The sequence below is a fragment of the Schistocerca cancellata genome, chromosome 1, assembly GCF_023864275.1.
Source record: "Schistocerca cancellata isolate TAMUIC-IGC-003103 chromosome 1, iqSchCanc2.1, whole genome shotgun sequence".
NCBI classification, from domain to species: domain Eukaryota; kingdom Metazoa; phylum Arthropoda; class Insecta; order Orthoptera; family Acrididae; genus Schistocerca; species Schistocerca cancellata.
In genome coordinates this window covers 834,498,295-834,515,171 of record NC_064626.1, presented here as the reverse complement: position 1 = coordinate 834,515,171, position 16,877 = coordinate 834,498,295, and the positions used below count along the sequence as shown (strand labels likewise).

General features: G+C 43.8%; 1 protein-coding gene across 1 annotated transcript in view; it reads left to right on the top strand.

Moving 5' to 3' along the window:
- LOC126106674 (fibrillin-2-like) overlaps positions 1 to 16,877 on the top strand; it is a 174,949-nt gene that overhangs the window by 40,507 nt on the left and 117,565 nt on the right. Inside the window, exon 5 of the mRNA XM_049913079.1 lies at positions 11,713 to 11,912. Coding sequence (XP_049769036.1) covers positions 11,713 to 11,912 — 200 coding nt within the window. The remainder of the gene's footprint in view (positions 1 to 11,712; positions 11,913 to 16,877) is intronic.

The following is a 16,877-nucleotide window of genomic DNA, read 5'->3' as shown; positions in this document are numbered from 1 at the left end:
CTGTTTAGATCAGTCCACAATTCAGTTTAAAAGTATTAAAGGTTGAAACAAAAATTACTTTCACAAACAAATATTCAAAGACAGTACTTTATTCCTGAGACAAACCGTAGAAAGAAATCAACACCTCTCATTTAAATCAATAAACTTCACAGTTTAATACAGCAATCAAAACCTTATCCTACAATAACTTTCAATGGTGTTTACACAAAGAGTAAAGAACTGCCTCTCTCATACTGACTTATGAGGCCCACATAAACGTAGCAGCTGATACCAATCCAAAACGAAAATTGTCTATAGCACTAGAAAGTTCTTAATGCTCAAAGACTAGGACATAATCTGAGTTGGAAGACAGGTTCCCTTTTTTTATAAATAGCTGATCGTGTCCCTTCCAGTGCTTTACAATAACATGTCCATTAGAATCCAGCATTAGTCTGTGTCAGTGAGGCGGGTGTTACGATTAATCAAGGAAAACCCCAGTTGGGAAACGGGGCCAAAATTAGTTGGTTACTGTCGAGTTGCAGTTTACAATTTCTTTATTGATTACTTCAACCATTAAAAGTCATTTCTTTACCACTTGACCAGGAACAGATCCAAAAAAGGTAGCAGGCATTTACTTAAAACAGACTTTGATAAAGCATTTAATAACAAAATTAAAACTTTCCAAGTAAAGAAAAAAAACACCAATTTGCATACAATTTCGCTACCGAACTTGTAGGGAGCCACTTCTTTTAAATTTTGGCACAACAAGATATTAAATTACAAGGGCTCCCTAACAGGGAGGCAGAACTAGCATTTTCAACGGATGCCAAGTAGATTAAAACAATCAAAGTAAAGATACAGTCATCCACCTTTTACAATAACTAAAAATTTTAAAGCCACGTAATTTAAAAAAAAAAAAAAAACACCAATGAAAGGCAAACTTAACCTTTTTAAACAGTGGCCAAAAACAATCAGAGTAAAATAATACCATTTAAATTTTACAACGGGTGTAAGGGCGGCCACAATTGTCTCCCGAACGATGCTCAGGCTAGAAGCGGACTAACAGACCCACAACGCCTCACATTCAGCAGTCACATCGACCTTACGCGAGGCCAGGGGAGGAGGAGGAATCAAATCAAGAACCATAATCCCTGCCCAAAAATACACTTCCTCACCGGCAGTACTAACAAGAAGTCAAAAGATCACTGTCTGTAATTACACCGGCGACAGGGACAGGAAATCCGATCGCAGGAGGCCACAAGGCAGGAAAGACGCTGGTTACAAAAACCAAAATTCTTCAATTAACATCTAAGCCTTTAACCAACTTAACTTGCAGTTTATCAGAGAAACAACAGGTGGTTGGTTAGTTGGTTTGGGGAAGGAGACCGGACAGCGTGGTCATCGGTCTCATCGGATTAGGGAAGGATGGGGAAGGAAGTCGGCCGTGCCCTTTCAGAGGAACCATCCCGGCATTGGCCTGGAGTGACAGCAGGTGAACTCCGATGCAAAGGTTCCTCACACCCGACCGTGTCCACGTCGCCAGCGTACCCAACTGGACACAGTCACGCAGCCACGCGGTCTGTCACCGGAGCCCTCGTCTTCTCTGCACCCACGACGGCGAAATACCACTCCTCAGGTTAGGCGAGTTACTAGTCCATCATTTCCGCCTCCAGACAAACAATTTAAAGACATCCGTTGCCGCTCCCACCAAGTAGTGACTCGGAACCACAGCCGTGGCCCCCGGGTGTTGCCCGCATCTCGTGGTCGTGCGGTAGCGTTCTCGCTTCCCACGCCCGGGTTCGATTCCCGGCGGGGTCAGGGATTTTCTCTGCCTCGTGATGGCTGGGTGTTGTGTGCTGTCCTTAGGTTAGTTAGGTTTAAGTAGTTCTAAGTTCTAGGGGACTGATGACCATAGATGTTAAGTCCCATAGTGCTCAGAGCCATTTTGAACCCTCGGGTGTTCACAGCAAGAGCTTACAGCCTTGTCCCGTAAATTCGCCTCACACGTCTCGCACCGCCAGGATACAACACGCGGCTTCTCGGAACAACCGCCAACTCTCCACCGCCACGCCACGCCGCGGTCTCATCGTGCGACATTCTCTAATTCCCTATTTTAAAAACCGACCGACCGACTCGTCACCGCTAGGCGACCAACCGGCCACCCCCCCAAATCTCTTATTCCCTTACACAAGGCTAACAGGAAGCAACGACTCGAAGATCGATAAGACCAGACACGCCGCCAGAGGGGAATCTCAACAGGATCGTATACAGCATAACGATAAATATGAAAGAATCAATTAATGATGGAATGGAAGGACTCAGAACAATATTAACAGCGTGATATATGTTGAGAGCCGACACACGGCTCAGTGAGTCCACAGAAATAGAACGCGATCTCTGCTCTTACGCCCGAAACTGCTCAGTATAGCTCACAAGGGAACCTCCCCATCGCACCCCCCCCCCCCTCAGATTTAGCTATAAGTTGGCACAGTGGATATGCCTTGAAAAACTGAACACAGATCAATCGAGAAAACAGGAAGAAGTTGTGTGGAACCATGAAAGAAATTAGTAAAATATACAAACTGAGTAGTCCATGCGCAAGATATGCAACATCAAGGAACATATGAAGGCAGAAGCGCCGTCGTCCCATGGTTAGCGTGAGTAGCTGCGGAGCGAGAGGTCCTTGGTTCAAGTCTTCCCTTGACTGAAAATTTTACTTTCTTTATTTTCGCAAAGTTATGATATGTCCGTTCGTTCATTGACGTCTCTGTTCACTGCAATAAGTTTAGTGTCTGTGTTTTGCGACGGCACCGCAAAACCGTGCGATTAGTAGACGAAAGGACGTGCCTCTCCAGTGGGAACCGAAAACATTTGATCTCAAGGTCATAGGTCAGCCGATTCCTCCACGGGAAAACACGTCTGATATATTCTATACGACACTGGTGGAATATGTTGTCGACCCACCTAACTTGTACACTTAGCGAATGGGTAAAAAGATTCTTCTACCTTGCCCGATTTAGGTTTTCTTGTGGATGTGATAATCACTCCCAAAAAAGTGATGAAAACATAAGAGCTTGTCACATAAACTAAAAATAAATAAATTAAATTTTTCACTCGAGGGAAGACTTGAACCAAGGACCACTCGTTCCGTAGCGGCTCTCGCTAACCACGGGACCACGGCGCTCCTTGAATCGCAGTGTCCTAATGTTACTTATCTTCGCATGGACTACTCAGTTTGTATATTTTGCTTATTTTTTTCATAGTTCCACACAACTTCTTCCTGTTTTCTCGATTGATCTGTGTTCAATTTTTCAAGGCCTATCCACTGTGCCAACTTATAACTAAATCTCAAGGGGGTGCGATGGGGAGGTTCCCTTGTCAGTATTTGACATTTGCATAAACAATCTCCTTGTACCCACTAGTACAGTTACTGATTCAACTTAATTTATTCTAGCCACTGACGTGGCATAATACCGGCGTATAAATAACCGTTCCAGCAAGTGGTCCGGAACCAATTGTTTGTATACTACAGTACATTTAGAAAATATATTCTGAGCAGCTATCTGATCTCTAAAATACACCTACATAATTAGAGACCACCAATTTTAATAGCCATGATCAACAGCAAAAAATGGATGCACCTTATAATACGGTAGAGCTGAAAACCCGCCGACACTAATACTGCTGAGCGACATTAGCAGCAGCCAATATTCCATCAACACAACAGCTGCATTCCACTTCACGCATCCGCTCTCCAGGGACACGTTATATGCAGGCCGCCTGCTACAAGCCACTGTGTATCCCATATACACCGAGCGAACCGCTAACCGCCCTGTCAAGCGCAGCATCCAGTAAACAAACAGCGGCGCTGCGAACCTGCACGCCACTAGCGACAACCAGCGTACTGTCCTCCACTGTCCGTCGGCCAGACTGTTTCACAATCTGCTGCAAGTTCCTTCTTCCTTCAAAGCTCACTCGTCCGCCCGCATAAACCAATTTGAAGCAGAAAGGTTCCGCTACGCCGGGACAAAGAGTTACCGCCAACCTAGTTCGGCTGTTGCCAATATAGATCAAAATGCTGTACATGGCACACACAGCAGCAAGCATCAAGTCAGTGCTACCATTTCAAAACTGAGTAAGAGAATATTTTAAAATTCTGTTAGCGGAGTGGCTAGAGAAGAGTCTGAAAAATTGTGTTCCATAGTACAACGCTCTCTCCTACTCCTAACATCGCAGGTAATTCAAGTAATATTGGTAGACTGCACCAGAAGTTTGCAATAAAAGATGTACGTCGGCATGGAATGTATAGTAAATTATTGCAGCTACGTATATGTGCACTATGTAATTACTGGGCATACAGGGTCGACACAGGAATACAATAAGTACCGAAGGTAGTGCAGATGCACGTGTATGTCAGTTATTCACTTGGTGACATAAATACCAGCAACATAAGCTAAATGCGCAGTAACACATGACTACGCCATGTGTTTTTCTCGTTTTATCCTAATCTGAACGGTTACAGTTGCATGAAGTATACTCTGTGATATATGAGTGTTGGTCGCTAGCACGTTATCAAGTGGGCAACACAACAAAACTACTCTTAATTGTCCGAACAGAGAATGAAGATAAGACAATTTCACATAAGACGAAACGTCTAATGATCACGGATTGTCGTCAATGTGTCATCTACAGTGCATATTATATGGTATACAACAAAACTGCATGGGAGTAGTTGGACTGGTATGACTGAATTCCATGTACACAAGGTTGTCACTTGTACCCCTGGATAAGAAAGATTTGTGGTAATGGAAGTTTTTATTTTAATTAAGAAGAAGTGTTTATCTACACTGAAACACAAGATGTCTGAAACAAGTGATAAAATGCAATTTTTTTATTCTTTGAGATGTTGTTTGTCTATGTAAATAAATGAAAGGCTGTCTTTTTTTATTTGTGAAGCATCTACAGTGACTTTGAATTTGTATTATGATTGCAAATTTGTTGCTATATCACCGTTTTTGCTACTCTCTTGTCGTTAGGTGGGAAACAATTTTTTGTGGTGCAAGTTTCGATACGTTAAATTATTATTTGGTTCTGCTTACTATTTTGTTATCTTACTGATCCATATGTGTCGTCCTGTAGTGGTATTTAGTTGACCTGAGTAAGACAGTATACCCTATTTTCGCCATTCTTCGAATACATTTCAGTTGAACACTTTTGTTTATTCATTTAGGATAAGACGAGAAGAAGATATGGGGTCCTCGTGTTGGTTGCTTATTTACTGTGTACAGTGTCCCCACCTGTCGCTATATGAATTTCGTTTGCCTTCCGTCTGTGTTGTGGTATCTGTATGTAGTTTGATATTCGTGCGTGTGTAATGCTTGTATGTGTGTGTGTGTGGGGAGGGGGGTGAGGGAGAGAGAGAGAGAGAGAGAGAGAGAGAGAGAGAGAGAGAGAGAGATAGAGAGACAGTGTTTGTGTGTTAGTGTCTGTGTTTAGGGATGAGGATTTTTTGTGAGTATTGTGACAGATTAAGTGATTATTTAGTCTGGTGGCGTTCTACATCTGTTTATTATTGTTTTAGTGGCTAACATGATCAGTGAGTTGTTACGTATGTTGATTTGATAGTTTATTACTTTATTGTTCATTGTCAGAGGTCTTTGTATGTTCAAGTTTTCCTGTAATGTTGGGAGTTATTTTTTGTAATTCCTGTTCCTAATAATTTTCATATCCGGTTTCACGTTGGACTCTTCATATCCATTCTTTATTCGATGTTCATCTAAGTTAGAATAGCTATTTTCATACTTCCAGATCCGTATGTATTCTCTTTGTCTAGTTTTGAAATATCTGCCTGTCATGCCCAGAAACACTGATTCGCAGTATTGACATTCTAACTGCTATATACAGGCTCCTTGGCATTTGTTTGTTTTGACTGCTGTTGTTTGTAACTGTTGTGGAAAATGTTTCTTTATATATAATATGAGTGATCCTTGTTTCTTCAGTAAATTTGCAATTTTTGTGTTGATTTGTGTTTGTACGTTAAAATGAGCTACTTCTTTTGTTCGTTTGGTTATGTCTTAAGTGTTGATGTACTTTTGTTTGTGTGTACTGCATTGTCTATGTTGTTTGTGGAGTTCTGTGGTGCTTTTGTGTGATGCTGATTTTCATTAGTTGTCTTTTGATTTTGTGGTTGAGTATTTACATTATATGGAAAAATAAACGCAAAAACAAATAAACATTTTCGATACAGCAATAAAAAGTCACAGTAACGAGTAAAAATGTGACATTTAGAGAAAAGCAACAGAAAAAGACACAGTTATACACGTCACATCGAGTCATTCACAACACCTCAAGGTAGCAGCTCTGCAACACGTTGTGTGAAGGGTGAATAAAAATGAATGAAAATAGGATAAGAAACAGTACGGCTCATAGCCAAAAACAATGAATACAGCAACCCTATAATAAAAAAGACTAACATCTAACATGGAACAGGACATGAAAATTATTAGAACGAACAATTACAGCAGAAAACTTCTAGCATTGTACGAAAGCTTGCACATAGAAAGAGTCCTTGAAATGAACAAGAAAGTGGAAATGACCAAATCAATATAAGTATCAAATGGCCAATCATGTTACTCACTAAAACAATAAAGAAAAGAGATTTGAACATAGCCAGACCAAATAATAATTTTATCTGCGCTACAAACATAAGATAAACACCAACCTAGCCACCCACACGCCCAGCCACCAACATCCTTCTAATCCCCCCACCCCACCCCTCCCACACACTCCCACACATAAACACACACACACACACACACGCACACGCACACACACACGTACGCACGCAACAGCACACGCACATGTATAACAGATGAACGGATGGCAAACACATACATACACCACACACAAACTAAAGACCGAAAACCACACAACGACAGTTGACAACACTATACACAGTAAAGACACACAATCAGCACACAGTGAACAGTGAATGTGAAGTGTTCAATTGGAATGAATTCGAAAAACGGTCAGAATCAGACATCATCGTTTACATAGACCAACTAAGTCCAAGTCCAAGGTGACATATATAGATTAAAAAGGTCAGAAAATTGTAAACAAAAGCAAATAGTAATTTAATCTTTCGAAATATGCGCCACAAATGTTGTTCTTCGCCTATAAACAGGCTGATAACATGAATTCTAAAACACTGACGTATCTTTAATAGGATAACGCATTTATTACATACGTAAAAAAAACATTCATTGTGGGCCACTGAGTATGCGTCAAAATAAGAAGGGGCCAAATATGTGTGGCATAAACCAAATAGCCTTTCATTTACTTGCATACACGTACCACATCTCAAAGAACAAGCAAAAAACTAAGGAACAACGGAAAACATAAAAAGTGACAAATTATTTATTTTGTCGATGCTGTAATCTAGTCAAAATACATCTAAACAACTTCTCATTCTGACAGTACATATCGTACACTCAGAACGTAGCGACATGAAGTATAATTACCATATGATAATTGTTCCTACCAAAGCGAAATACGTCACCAGTGAGAAAGAATGGTTCGGTATTCGTGTCTGGGAGACTCCGAACGCTTATTTCCGCCGCCTAATTGGAAAGAGATTTCTTCTCTCGAGTAATTTGTGAGAGTTGGTCGCAAGTGTCTCTGTTAAGTGCAAGTAATGGGTCTGTGTGTGTGTAAGGCAGTAAAACCCATTGCCGGAACGTAGCCTACGGCTCTAGAATACCACAGAGGAGTACACTGCAACAGTGTTTGTTACACGTCCACATTCCACCAAACACTACGGAGAGATCTGACGCTTAATCCAGGACACTGATGCAAAGACTGGTGATGAGGCCGGTTCCAATTCCTTACTTCCTTGGCGGTTTGGTAGCTTACGGCAGTGCTCTCCTGTCCCATGCCAAACAAATACTGGCGGATTAACCAAGAGTTTACATCATTCTGCTTGTAGTTACATATTCTGCGTTAGTTTGCAAACTGTACATGTATATTCCTTGATCGTAGATTATTTTAGCGGAAAATAGTGTGCCATTTCACATTCCTCATGTCTCACAGTCAATATAATGTCTCATATGAGCCAAAATGTTGTAGAAGTTTTCGTACATGAGGTTTATGAGCGTTATTTGTGTCGACTCTGTGTTGTGTTTGATATGCTTTGCATTTCCTGGTGTTCAGAGAAAGTGTAGATTCAGTTTCTCTGAAAAATATTATTCGATGTCGGTACTAGTAGTCTTGGTGAGTGGAGACCTGACAGATCGCAGCTCTAAGGCCATCGCTGGCAACACTTGACAAGGACGGTGATTTATCTCGAACAGAACGGCCTCCTCCGTGCCAATCAGCATGGATTTCGAAAACATATATGCTGTGAAGACCAACTTGCCTTTTCTCACACGATATCCTGAAAGCCGTAGATCAAGGCCGTCAAGCAGATGCAGTGACTCGATTTGCGGAAAGCATTTGAATTAGTACAACATCCACGCTTGTTATCAAAAGTACGATCATTCGGGGTACGAGACAAAATTTGTCACTGGATGGAGAGTGTTTTGGTAGGGAGAATGCAGCTTGTTATCTTGGCTGGTGCGTCATTGAGAGATGTCGGAGGAATTTCAGGTATACCCTATGGAAGTGTGTTGGGTCCCATGCTGTTCATGTTGTGTATTAATGATCTTGCGGAGAACATTAACAGCAACCTAAGACATTTCGCAAATGATGCAGTTATCTACTATGAAGTACGGGTTGAAATGGAGCTGTACAAATACTCAGTCAGACCAAGATAAGATTTCAGAGTGGTGAAGTGATGCCAGCTTGCTTTAAATTTTCAGAGATGTAAAAGTGAACGCGTCAAAAAACATTTATAACGTAGTATCGTATGAATATAATAATAGTGAGTCACAATTGGACTCTATACATTCATAAAAAACTTGGATGTAACACTTAATAGGATCATGAAATGGAATAACCTTGTAGACTTAGTCGAAGGTAACACACACACCAGGATTCTATTTAGTGGTAAAATACTAGGGAAATGCAATGAGTCTACAGAGGAGATTGCTTGAAAATCACTCGAGCGTCCCGACCTAAATAAATTCAAATGGCTCTGAGCACAATGCGACTTAACTTCTGAGGTCATCAGTCGCCTAGAACTCAGAACTAATTAAACCTAACTAACCTAAGGACATCACACACATCCATGCCCGTGGCAGGATTCGAACCTGCGACCGTAGCGGTCGCGCGGTTCCTGACTGTAGCGCCTAGAACCGCTCGGCCACTCTGGCTGGCGTCCCGTCCTACATCACTGTTCAAGTGTGGGTGAACCGAACCAAGTGGGACCCGCAAGGGATACTGAACGTATACAGAAAAGGCAGCACTACTGGTCAGAGGTTTGTTTGTTCCCCAGGACAGTGTCACAGATATCATATAAGAACTAATCTTAAAAACTTTTGTAGATGACGTAAACTATCCCAAGGAAGATTGCCTACCAAGTTTCGAGAACCGCGCGGGATTAGCCGAGCGGTCTTAGGCGCTTCAGTCATGGACTGCGCGGCTGGTCCCGGCGGAGGTTCGAGTCCTCCCTCGGGCATGAGTGTGTGTGTGTTTCCCCTTAGGATAATTTAGGTTAAATAGTGTGTAAGCTTAGGGACTGATAACCATAGCAGTTAAGTCCCACAAGATTTCATGCACATTTGAACTGTTGAAAAGTTTCCAGAACCGGCTGTACATGATGACTCTAGGAAGATATTACAACGTCCTATACGTTACTCCAGAAGGCATCCTGAGGACAAGATCAGATTAATTACAGTGTGCTCTGAGGCAATTAAACAAGCGTTCTTCCCGTGCCCCATTCTAAATGGAACTGGAAAGAAATCCGACTAACTGATACGATGGAATATACCATCTGTCATGCACTCCACAGTGGTTCGCGGAATATAAATGTAGCTGTAGATGTAGACGGCGAAATCACTTGACTACATATTATGGAGAAAACTGGAATCATGGAAGTGGCTTGGCTCTCGGAAATACGTGTGGATTCTCTTCGGCCCGGATTTGTCCGATATTAGCTGGTGTGGTGAGTCTCGCGTAAACTGGATGGTAATTCCTGACGTTCCCTTTTGCAACTACTGGCTATAACATATGGCAGTGACCAGTCACGTCATGCACTGAGATGACAGAAGTCATAAGATGCCTCCTAGTAACGCGTCGGATCTCCTTTTGTGCGCCGTCGTAAAGCAACTCGGCGTGGCATGGACTCAACATGTCGTGGAAGTTCCCTGCAGAAATATTGAGTCTTGCTGCCTGTATAGCCGTCCATAACTGAGAAAGGATTGCCGGTGCAGGATTTTGTGCACGAACTGTCCTCTCGATTTTATATAAATTTTCAATGGGATTCATGTCGGGCGATCTGGGTGGCCAAATTATTCGCTCGAATTGTCTAGAATGTTCTTGAAACTAATCGCGAACAGCTGTGGCCCGGTGAAATGCCACGTCGTTGTTTGTGGATATGAAGTCCATGAATGGCTGCAAATGGTCTCCAAGCAGACGAGTATAGCCATTTGTAGCAATTATCGGTTCAGTTGGACCATTATGGAGCCACCGCCGGCTTGCACAGTGCGTTATTGAAACCTGGTTGCATGACTTCGTGGAGACTGCGCCACTCTCGAATTCTACCATCAGGTGTTGGCCAACTGAAATCGGGACTCCTGTGACCAGGCCACGGTTTTCGAGTGGTCTACGGTCCAACCGATATGGCCACGAGCACAGGAGAGGCGCTGAAGGCGATATCGTGCAGTTAGCAAAGTTAGTCGCGTCTGTTGTCTGCTGCCATAGCTCATTACGACTACAATGGTTACTTTCGTCGTACGCCCCACATTGATTTCTGCGGTTATTTCACGCTGTTCTAATGGTTCAAATGGCTCTGAGTGCTATGGGACTTAACGTCTGAGGTCATCAGTCCCCTTGAACTTAGAACTACTTAAACCTAACTAACATAAAGACATCACACACGTCAATGCCTGAGGCAGGATTCGAACCTGCGACCGTAGCGGTTGCGCGGTTCCACACTTTAGCGCCTAGAACCGCTTGGCCACTGCGGCCGGCTATTTCACGCTGTGTTGCCTCTCTCTTAAGCCGACCGGGGTGGCCGAGCGGTTCTAGGCGCTACAGCCTGGAACCGCGCGACCGCTACGGTCGCAGGTTCGAATCCTGCCTCGGGCATGGATGTGTGTGATGTCCTTAGGTTAGTTAGGCTTAAATCGTTCTACGTTCTAGGGGACTGACGACCTCAGAGCCATTTGAACCGTTTTGAGCTTCTCTCTTAGTACTGTCAACTCGGCGCAACCACTGCCCTCGGTCGTTATGTGAAGGCTGTCGACGACTGCGCTGTCCGTGGTGAGTCGTAATGTGGTATTCTCGGCACACTATTGACACTGTTGATCTCGGGATGTTGATCTCCTATCGATCTGCGAAGTGGAATGTCCCATGCGTCTGCCTGCCACTATCATTCCGTGTTCGTAGTCTGTTAAATGCCGTCGTGTGGCCACAGTCAGGTCGAATACATTTTCGCACAGCTCCGACAAAGTACTGCCCTTTCATTCCTTGTGTACACAATACTATCGCCAGCTTTGTACGTGCATATCGCTATCGTATGACTCCTGTCAGCTCAGCTGTGTCCGTCTCGTAAGCAGCAGCCGTTTTCCTGTGCAGACATCGACGAGTGCGCGGAGGGCGGTGACGCGGGCTGCCTGCACGGCTGCCACAACTTCCCCGGCGGCTTCCGCTGCGCCTGCCCGACCGGCTACCAGCCCGCCGAGGGCGCCACTGCGCAGCCGCAGGACAGCGACGTCGCCGCCGACGACCAGCAGCGCTGCGTCGACGTCGACGAGTGCGCCGCCGACAGCGCCGAGGTACGCCCCATCAGCGCTGGAGCCGCTCGCTGGCCACTCTTAAACGCACTGAGCAACTGAGCAGATAGGAAGCACTCAGGTAGATTCCGGGGCCTTTGATTTCCGCAAAGCATGGGCATTGAGTCAAACTGAGCTTGGATGGCGTGTACAGGTACAGATGCCCACGCAGCTTCAACACGATACCACAGTTCATCAAGAGTCGTGACTGGCGTATTGTGACGAGCCAGTTGCTCGGTCACCATTGACCGGACGTTTTCAACTGGTGAGAGATACGGAGAATGTGCTGACCAGGGCAGCAGTCGAACATTTTCTGTATCCAGAAAGGCCCGTACAGGACCTGCAACATGCGTTCGTGCATTATCCTGCTGAAATATAGGGTCGCAGCAGGGAAAGAATGAAGGAATAATTATGAAAAATCCGCCTCGATTGCACAAAGACCCTGGTGTTTACCTAGGTTTCAGCGTGGGTAACAACGCCTTCTTCATATCAAATATAAAACAGCTTGTCTAAATAGGCATAGTCAAAGGCTAAAATCAACACCTGCAGCGGCAAAACCCCATAAAAGGTATTTACAAATACACTGCACATATGTACCAAGTCAATAATATTACTTATCTCAACCCTGTGTGCTGCCTCGCCCCAGCCGACGTACGATGGTGACGAGCTCTACACCGAACTCATTTGGCACAATGTCCCTCAGGAAGATTTCGGTGGAGAGCCCGTAACCATCGTACGTTGGCTGAGGCAGCACACATAGCTTTGAGATAAGTAGAATTATTGACTTGGTACATATGTACCGTGTATTTGTAAATAAATTTTATGGGGTTTTGCCGCTGTAGGTGTTGATTTTAGCCTTTGACTGTGCCTATTTAGACAAGCTGTTTTATATTTGTTCTGAAGAAGACGTGGTTACCCACGCTGAAACCTAGGTAAACACCAGGTAGTTTGTGCAATCGAGGCGGATTTTTCATAATTATTTCGATACTTACGATTGCTGACGCGCTGCAATGCTGAAAGTTCTTATCGAATGAAAAGTAGAGCCACGGGTAGTAACACATCTGAAATGTAACGTCCACTGTTCAAAGTGCCGTCAATACGAACAAGAGGTGACCGAGACGTGTAACCAATGGCACCCCATACAATCACGCTGGGTGATACGCCAGTATAGCGATGACGAATACACGCTTCCAGCGTGAGTTCTCCGCGATGTCGCCAAACACTGATGCGACCATCATGATGCTGTAAACAGAACCTGGATTCATCCGAAAAAATGTCGTTTCGCCATTCGTGCACCCAGGTTCGTCGTTGAGTACACCACCTCAAGCGCTCCTGTCTGTGATGCAGCGTCAAGGGTAACGGCAACCATGGTCTCCGAGCTGATAGTCCATGCTGCTGCTAAGTCGTCGAACTGTTCATGTAGATGGTTGTTGTCTTGCAAACGTTTCAATCTGTTGACTCAGGGATCGAGACGTGGCTGCACGATCAGTTATAGCCATGTAGATAAGATGCCTGTCATCTCGACTGCTAGTGACACGAGGCCATTGGGATCCAGGACGGCGTTCCGTATTACCCTGCTGAACCCACCGATTCCATATTCTGCTTACAGTCATTGGATCTCGACGAACGCGAGCAGCAATGTCACGATACGATAAACCGCAATCGCGATAGGCTACAATCCGACCTTTATCAAAGTCGGAAACGTGATGGTACGCATTTCTTCTCCTCCTTACACGAGGCATCACAACTACGTTTCACCAGGCAACGCCGGTGAACTGCTGTTTGTATATGAGAAATCGGTTGGAAACTTTCCTCATGTCAGCACGTTGTAGGTGTCGCCACCGGCGCCAACCTTATGTGAATGCTCTGAAAAGCTAATCATTTGCATATCACAGCATCTTCTTCCTGTCAGTTAAATTTCACGTCTGTAGCGCGTCATCTTTGTGGTGTAGCAATTTTAATGGCCAGTAGTGTAATTTAGAGAGTTCTAAGTGGCCGTTGAAGTCTTCTATTGATATTAATGATCCTGAGGATGACGACGGGTGACGAAGCAACTGGACAACCTGCAGAAGATCTAAGATTTCTGCAGGGTCTGGCTGTGAATCCCAACACGAATAAATGTAAAGTTTCTCGGATAAATGGGTGACGAGATCCAGCACTGTTCGATTACGCCATTAGAGACAAATCACAGAAGATGGTATATACAGTAAAACACATTCTACGTAAAACAAAATGTCCGAGTGGTGCGTAAATCGGTGGAGGGTACGTACATGTGTAGACAAACAAAATAGTACATTTTCAGAAATTTCGATGATTTATTCAAGACAAAGTGCTTCGCGAACTGGTCCCAACGCATGCTGTTATTCGGCTTGGCATTGATTGCCAGAGTTGTTGAATGTCCTCCTGAGGGACATTGCGCCAAATTCTGTGCAATTCTGTGGCGCGTTAGATCGTCAAAATCGCTAGTTTGTTGAAGGCATTGCCGATAATGTTCCGAATGTTCTCAGTTGGCGAGAGATCCCACGACCTTGCTGGCCAAGGCAGGGTTTCGCAAGCACGAAGACTCGCCGTGTGCGGGTGGGCATTATCTTGCTGAAATGTAAGCTGAGGATGGCCTGCCATGAGTGTCAACAAATCCGATCGTAGAATATCGTTGACGTACCGTTGTGCTGTAGTGGTGCCATGGGTGACTTCGCTAGTCGTCGAGGCCCAGTTCGAACTGAGCCTCATCACTGAAGACAATTCTGCTCCAGCCCCCGAGATTCGAGGCAGAAGAAGTGCTATGAAATTAAAAGGCGCCGCAGACAATCATTCCTAGTTGTCGGGTTGTATGCTGGGCGACAGGCTGGTACTCCACAGCTGCGTTTAGCTTTTCTAGACACGTGTCCGCTGGTCATCAGGGCTCAGTTCGAAGCGGATCTCATCACTGAAGATGTGCCTGCAGATGTCCCAGACACCGTTTGGATACCAACCTGACTCTATCAATCAATCAGTACCAAGCCGAATAACTGCTCGCATATGAGCCATAGATGAACCAACACGTTATTGACTTGCTCAATTTGTGAAACATTTGCTCTTGAAGAAACTATCCAATTTTTCGAAAATGTAATCACTCGTTCGTGTGTACATGTACATCCCACCTATCGATTCCCGTCCCATTCAGATAATTCCTTGGTGGTGCACCGTTTTTTTTTTTTTCATCTTGCGACGGGGCGGTAAATAAAGTGCGGTTGAAGAGTTCACAAGAATGTGCATATACAAAAGTTCGTTAAAAAATGTTAGTGCAATTGTTGGCTCTCATGTAAGTCTCAGGGCATGATTTTCACACTTGCTGCATTAGTACACTGTTCCACATCCACGCATTAGTTATAGTTTTTGAATTAATATTCATGAGTACAGTTTATCCTAGGGAACAAAAATTAGGCGATTATTATAGCAAAATCAGTTTCTCACGACACAGTTCAATCACTATTTATTGGCGTTGTCCTTTTCTTTCACACAATGAAATTAGCACTGGTGAGAAAGTTTACAGTTTTACTTTAATAATAATTTGACTCCAAGCCCCCCAATAGCAGTAATGTAGCCTGCTATAAACGAAAATTACTCACTCAGTTCGAACAGAACCAGAAGTCCCACTGTTCTCTTTGTTTTAGCAGTTCGCAGATCGCCACATGTTCACTTAGGCCGATATATACCTCGTAATTCGTACTCACACAAATAATCGTAGCACTTCCAGTTCACCAAATATTTGCATGCTCATTTGCACTACTAAACATTACTCTTTGTCGAAGCAAATCGGAGCGAAAAAAGTTCTTACTCATACGACCACATGGGCCACCCAAAAGTGGGGCTTGCTCGCCACCCACCGGCTCCCCAACTGCCGAACGACTGACCAACGACTGACCCCTGGCCAAGATGGCTGCTCGGTTATATAGGCTCGGACGTCTACCCCGCTGGTTATGCAAGTACCAATCTCACCAGGTAAATTTACAAACTTTGATACATAGATCCTTCGAAGGAAATAAGTATACCCTCGGAACCGCGCTAAAAAGTACATCTTATTCACTATGTTACATTAGTTTCTAGGATTATTCTATCGCCTGTAAACCAAGTTTTAGTTTTTGCAAAATTTCGCCACTTAGCACAAATTTGTTGTTTACATCTGTGCTGCAAAGGTTTGACATAGAACTGCATATAGCACCGTTTTAGACACAATCTATAGCGATCGACACATTGCGCTGGAAAAAATCTTCATAACTATAATAATCAATTAATTGTGGGAGAAATATGTTAATAATAACTTGCAAACAACGAAAACTATTACAAGTTAAGTGTATAGTATAACTTAACTAGTATAAAGTACGTGTGATGCCACCAAAAATATTACATAGTGCCGTTCTTTACGTCATGATTTTTCTTTCGAATTTTATACACAATGTTCCATCAAACTTCGTTTATTGGTCTTTACGGACTTAAGTACTGGGTGATCAAAAAGTCAGTATAAATTTGAAAACTTAATAAACCACGGAATAAAGTAGATAGAGAGATAAAAATTGACACACATGCTTGGAATGACATGGATTTTTATTGGAACCAAAACAAACTAAGTTCACAAAATTTCCGATAGATGGCGCTGGACAGCAAAACGTTAGTGACTGCGCATGACAATCGTGTATAAAAGGAGCTGCAGTGAGAGAGAGAATCAGATGCGCCAGCAGTTGCAGCATGTTGACATTACCTGAAAAGGCGCTTTTACTGAAGCTATATTATCAGGATGGGGAATGTACTAGTTCAGCGTTACAATCCTATTGCCTTTGCACTGCATTGACAAATGCAGCTGTAACGAGAATGATTTCGGAGTTCGAAGCCACGGGTTGTTTAGACGATAGACCCCGTAGTGACCGACCGAGCACAAGGCGTAATTCTTCTGAGACAGTTCAGGAAGAAATGGAGACTGTAGCGGGTTCG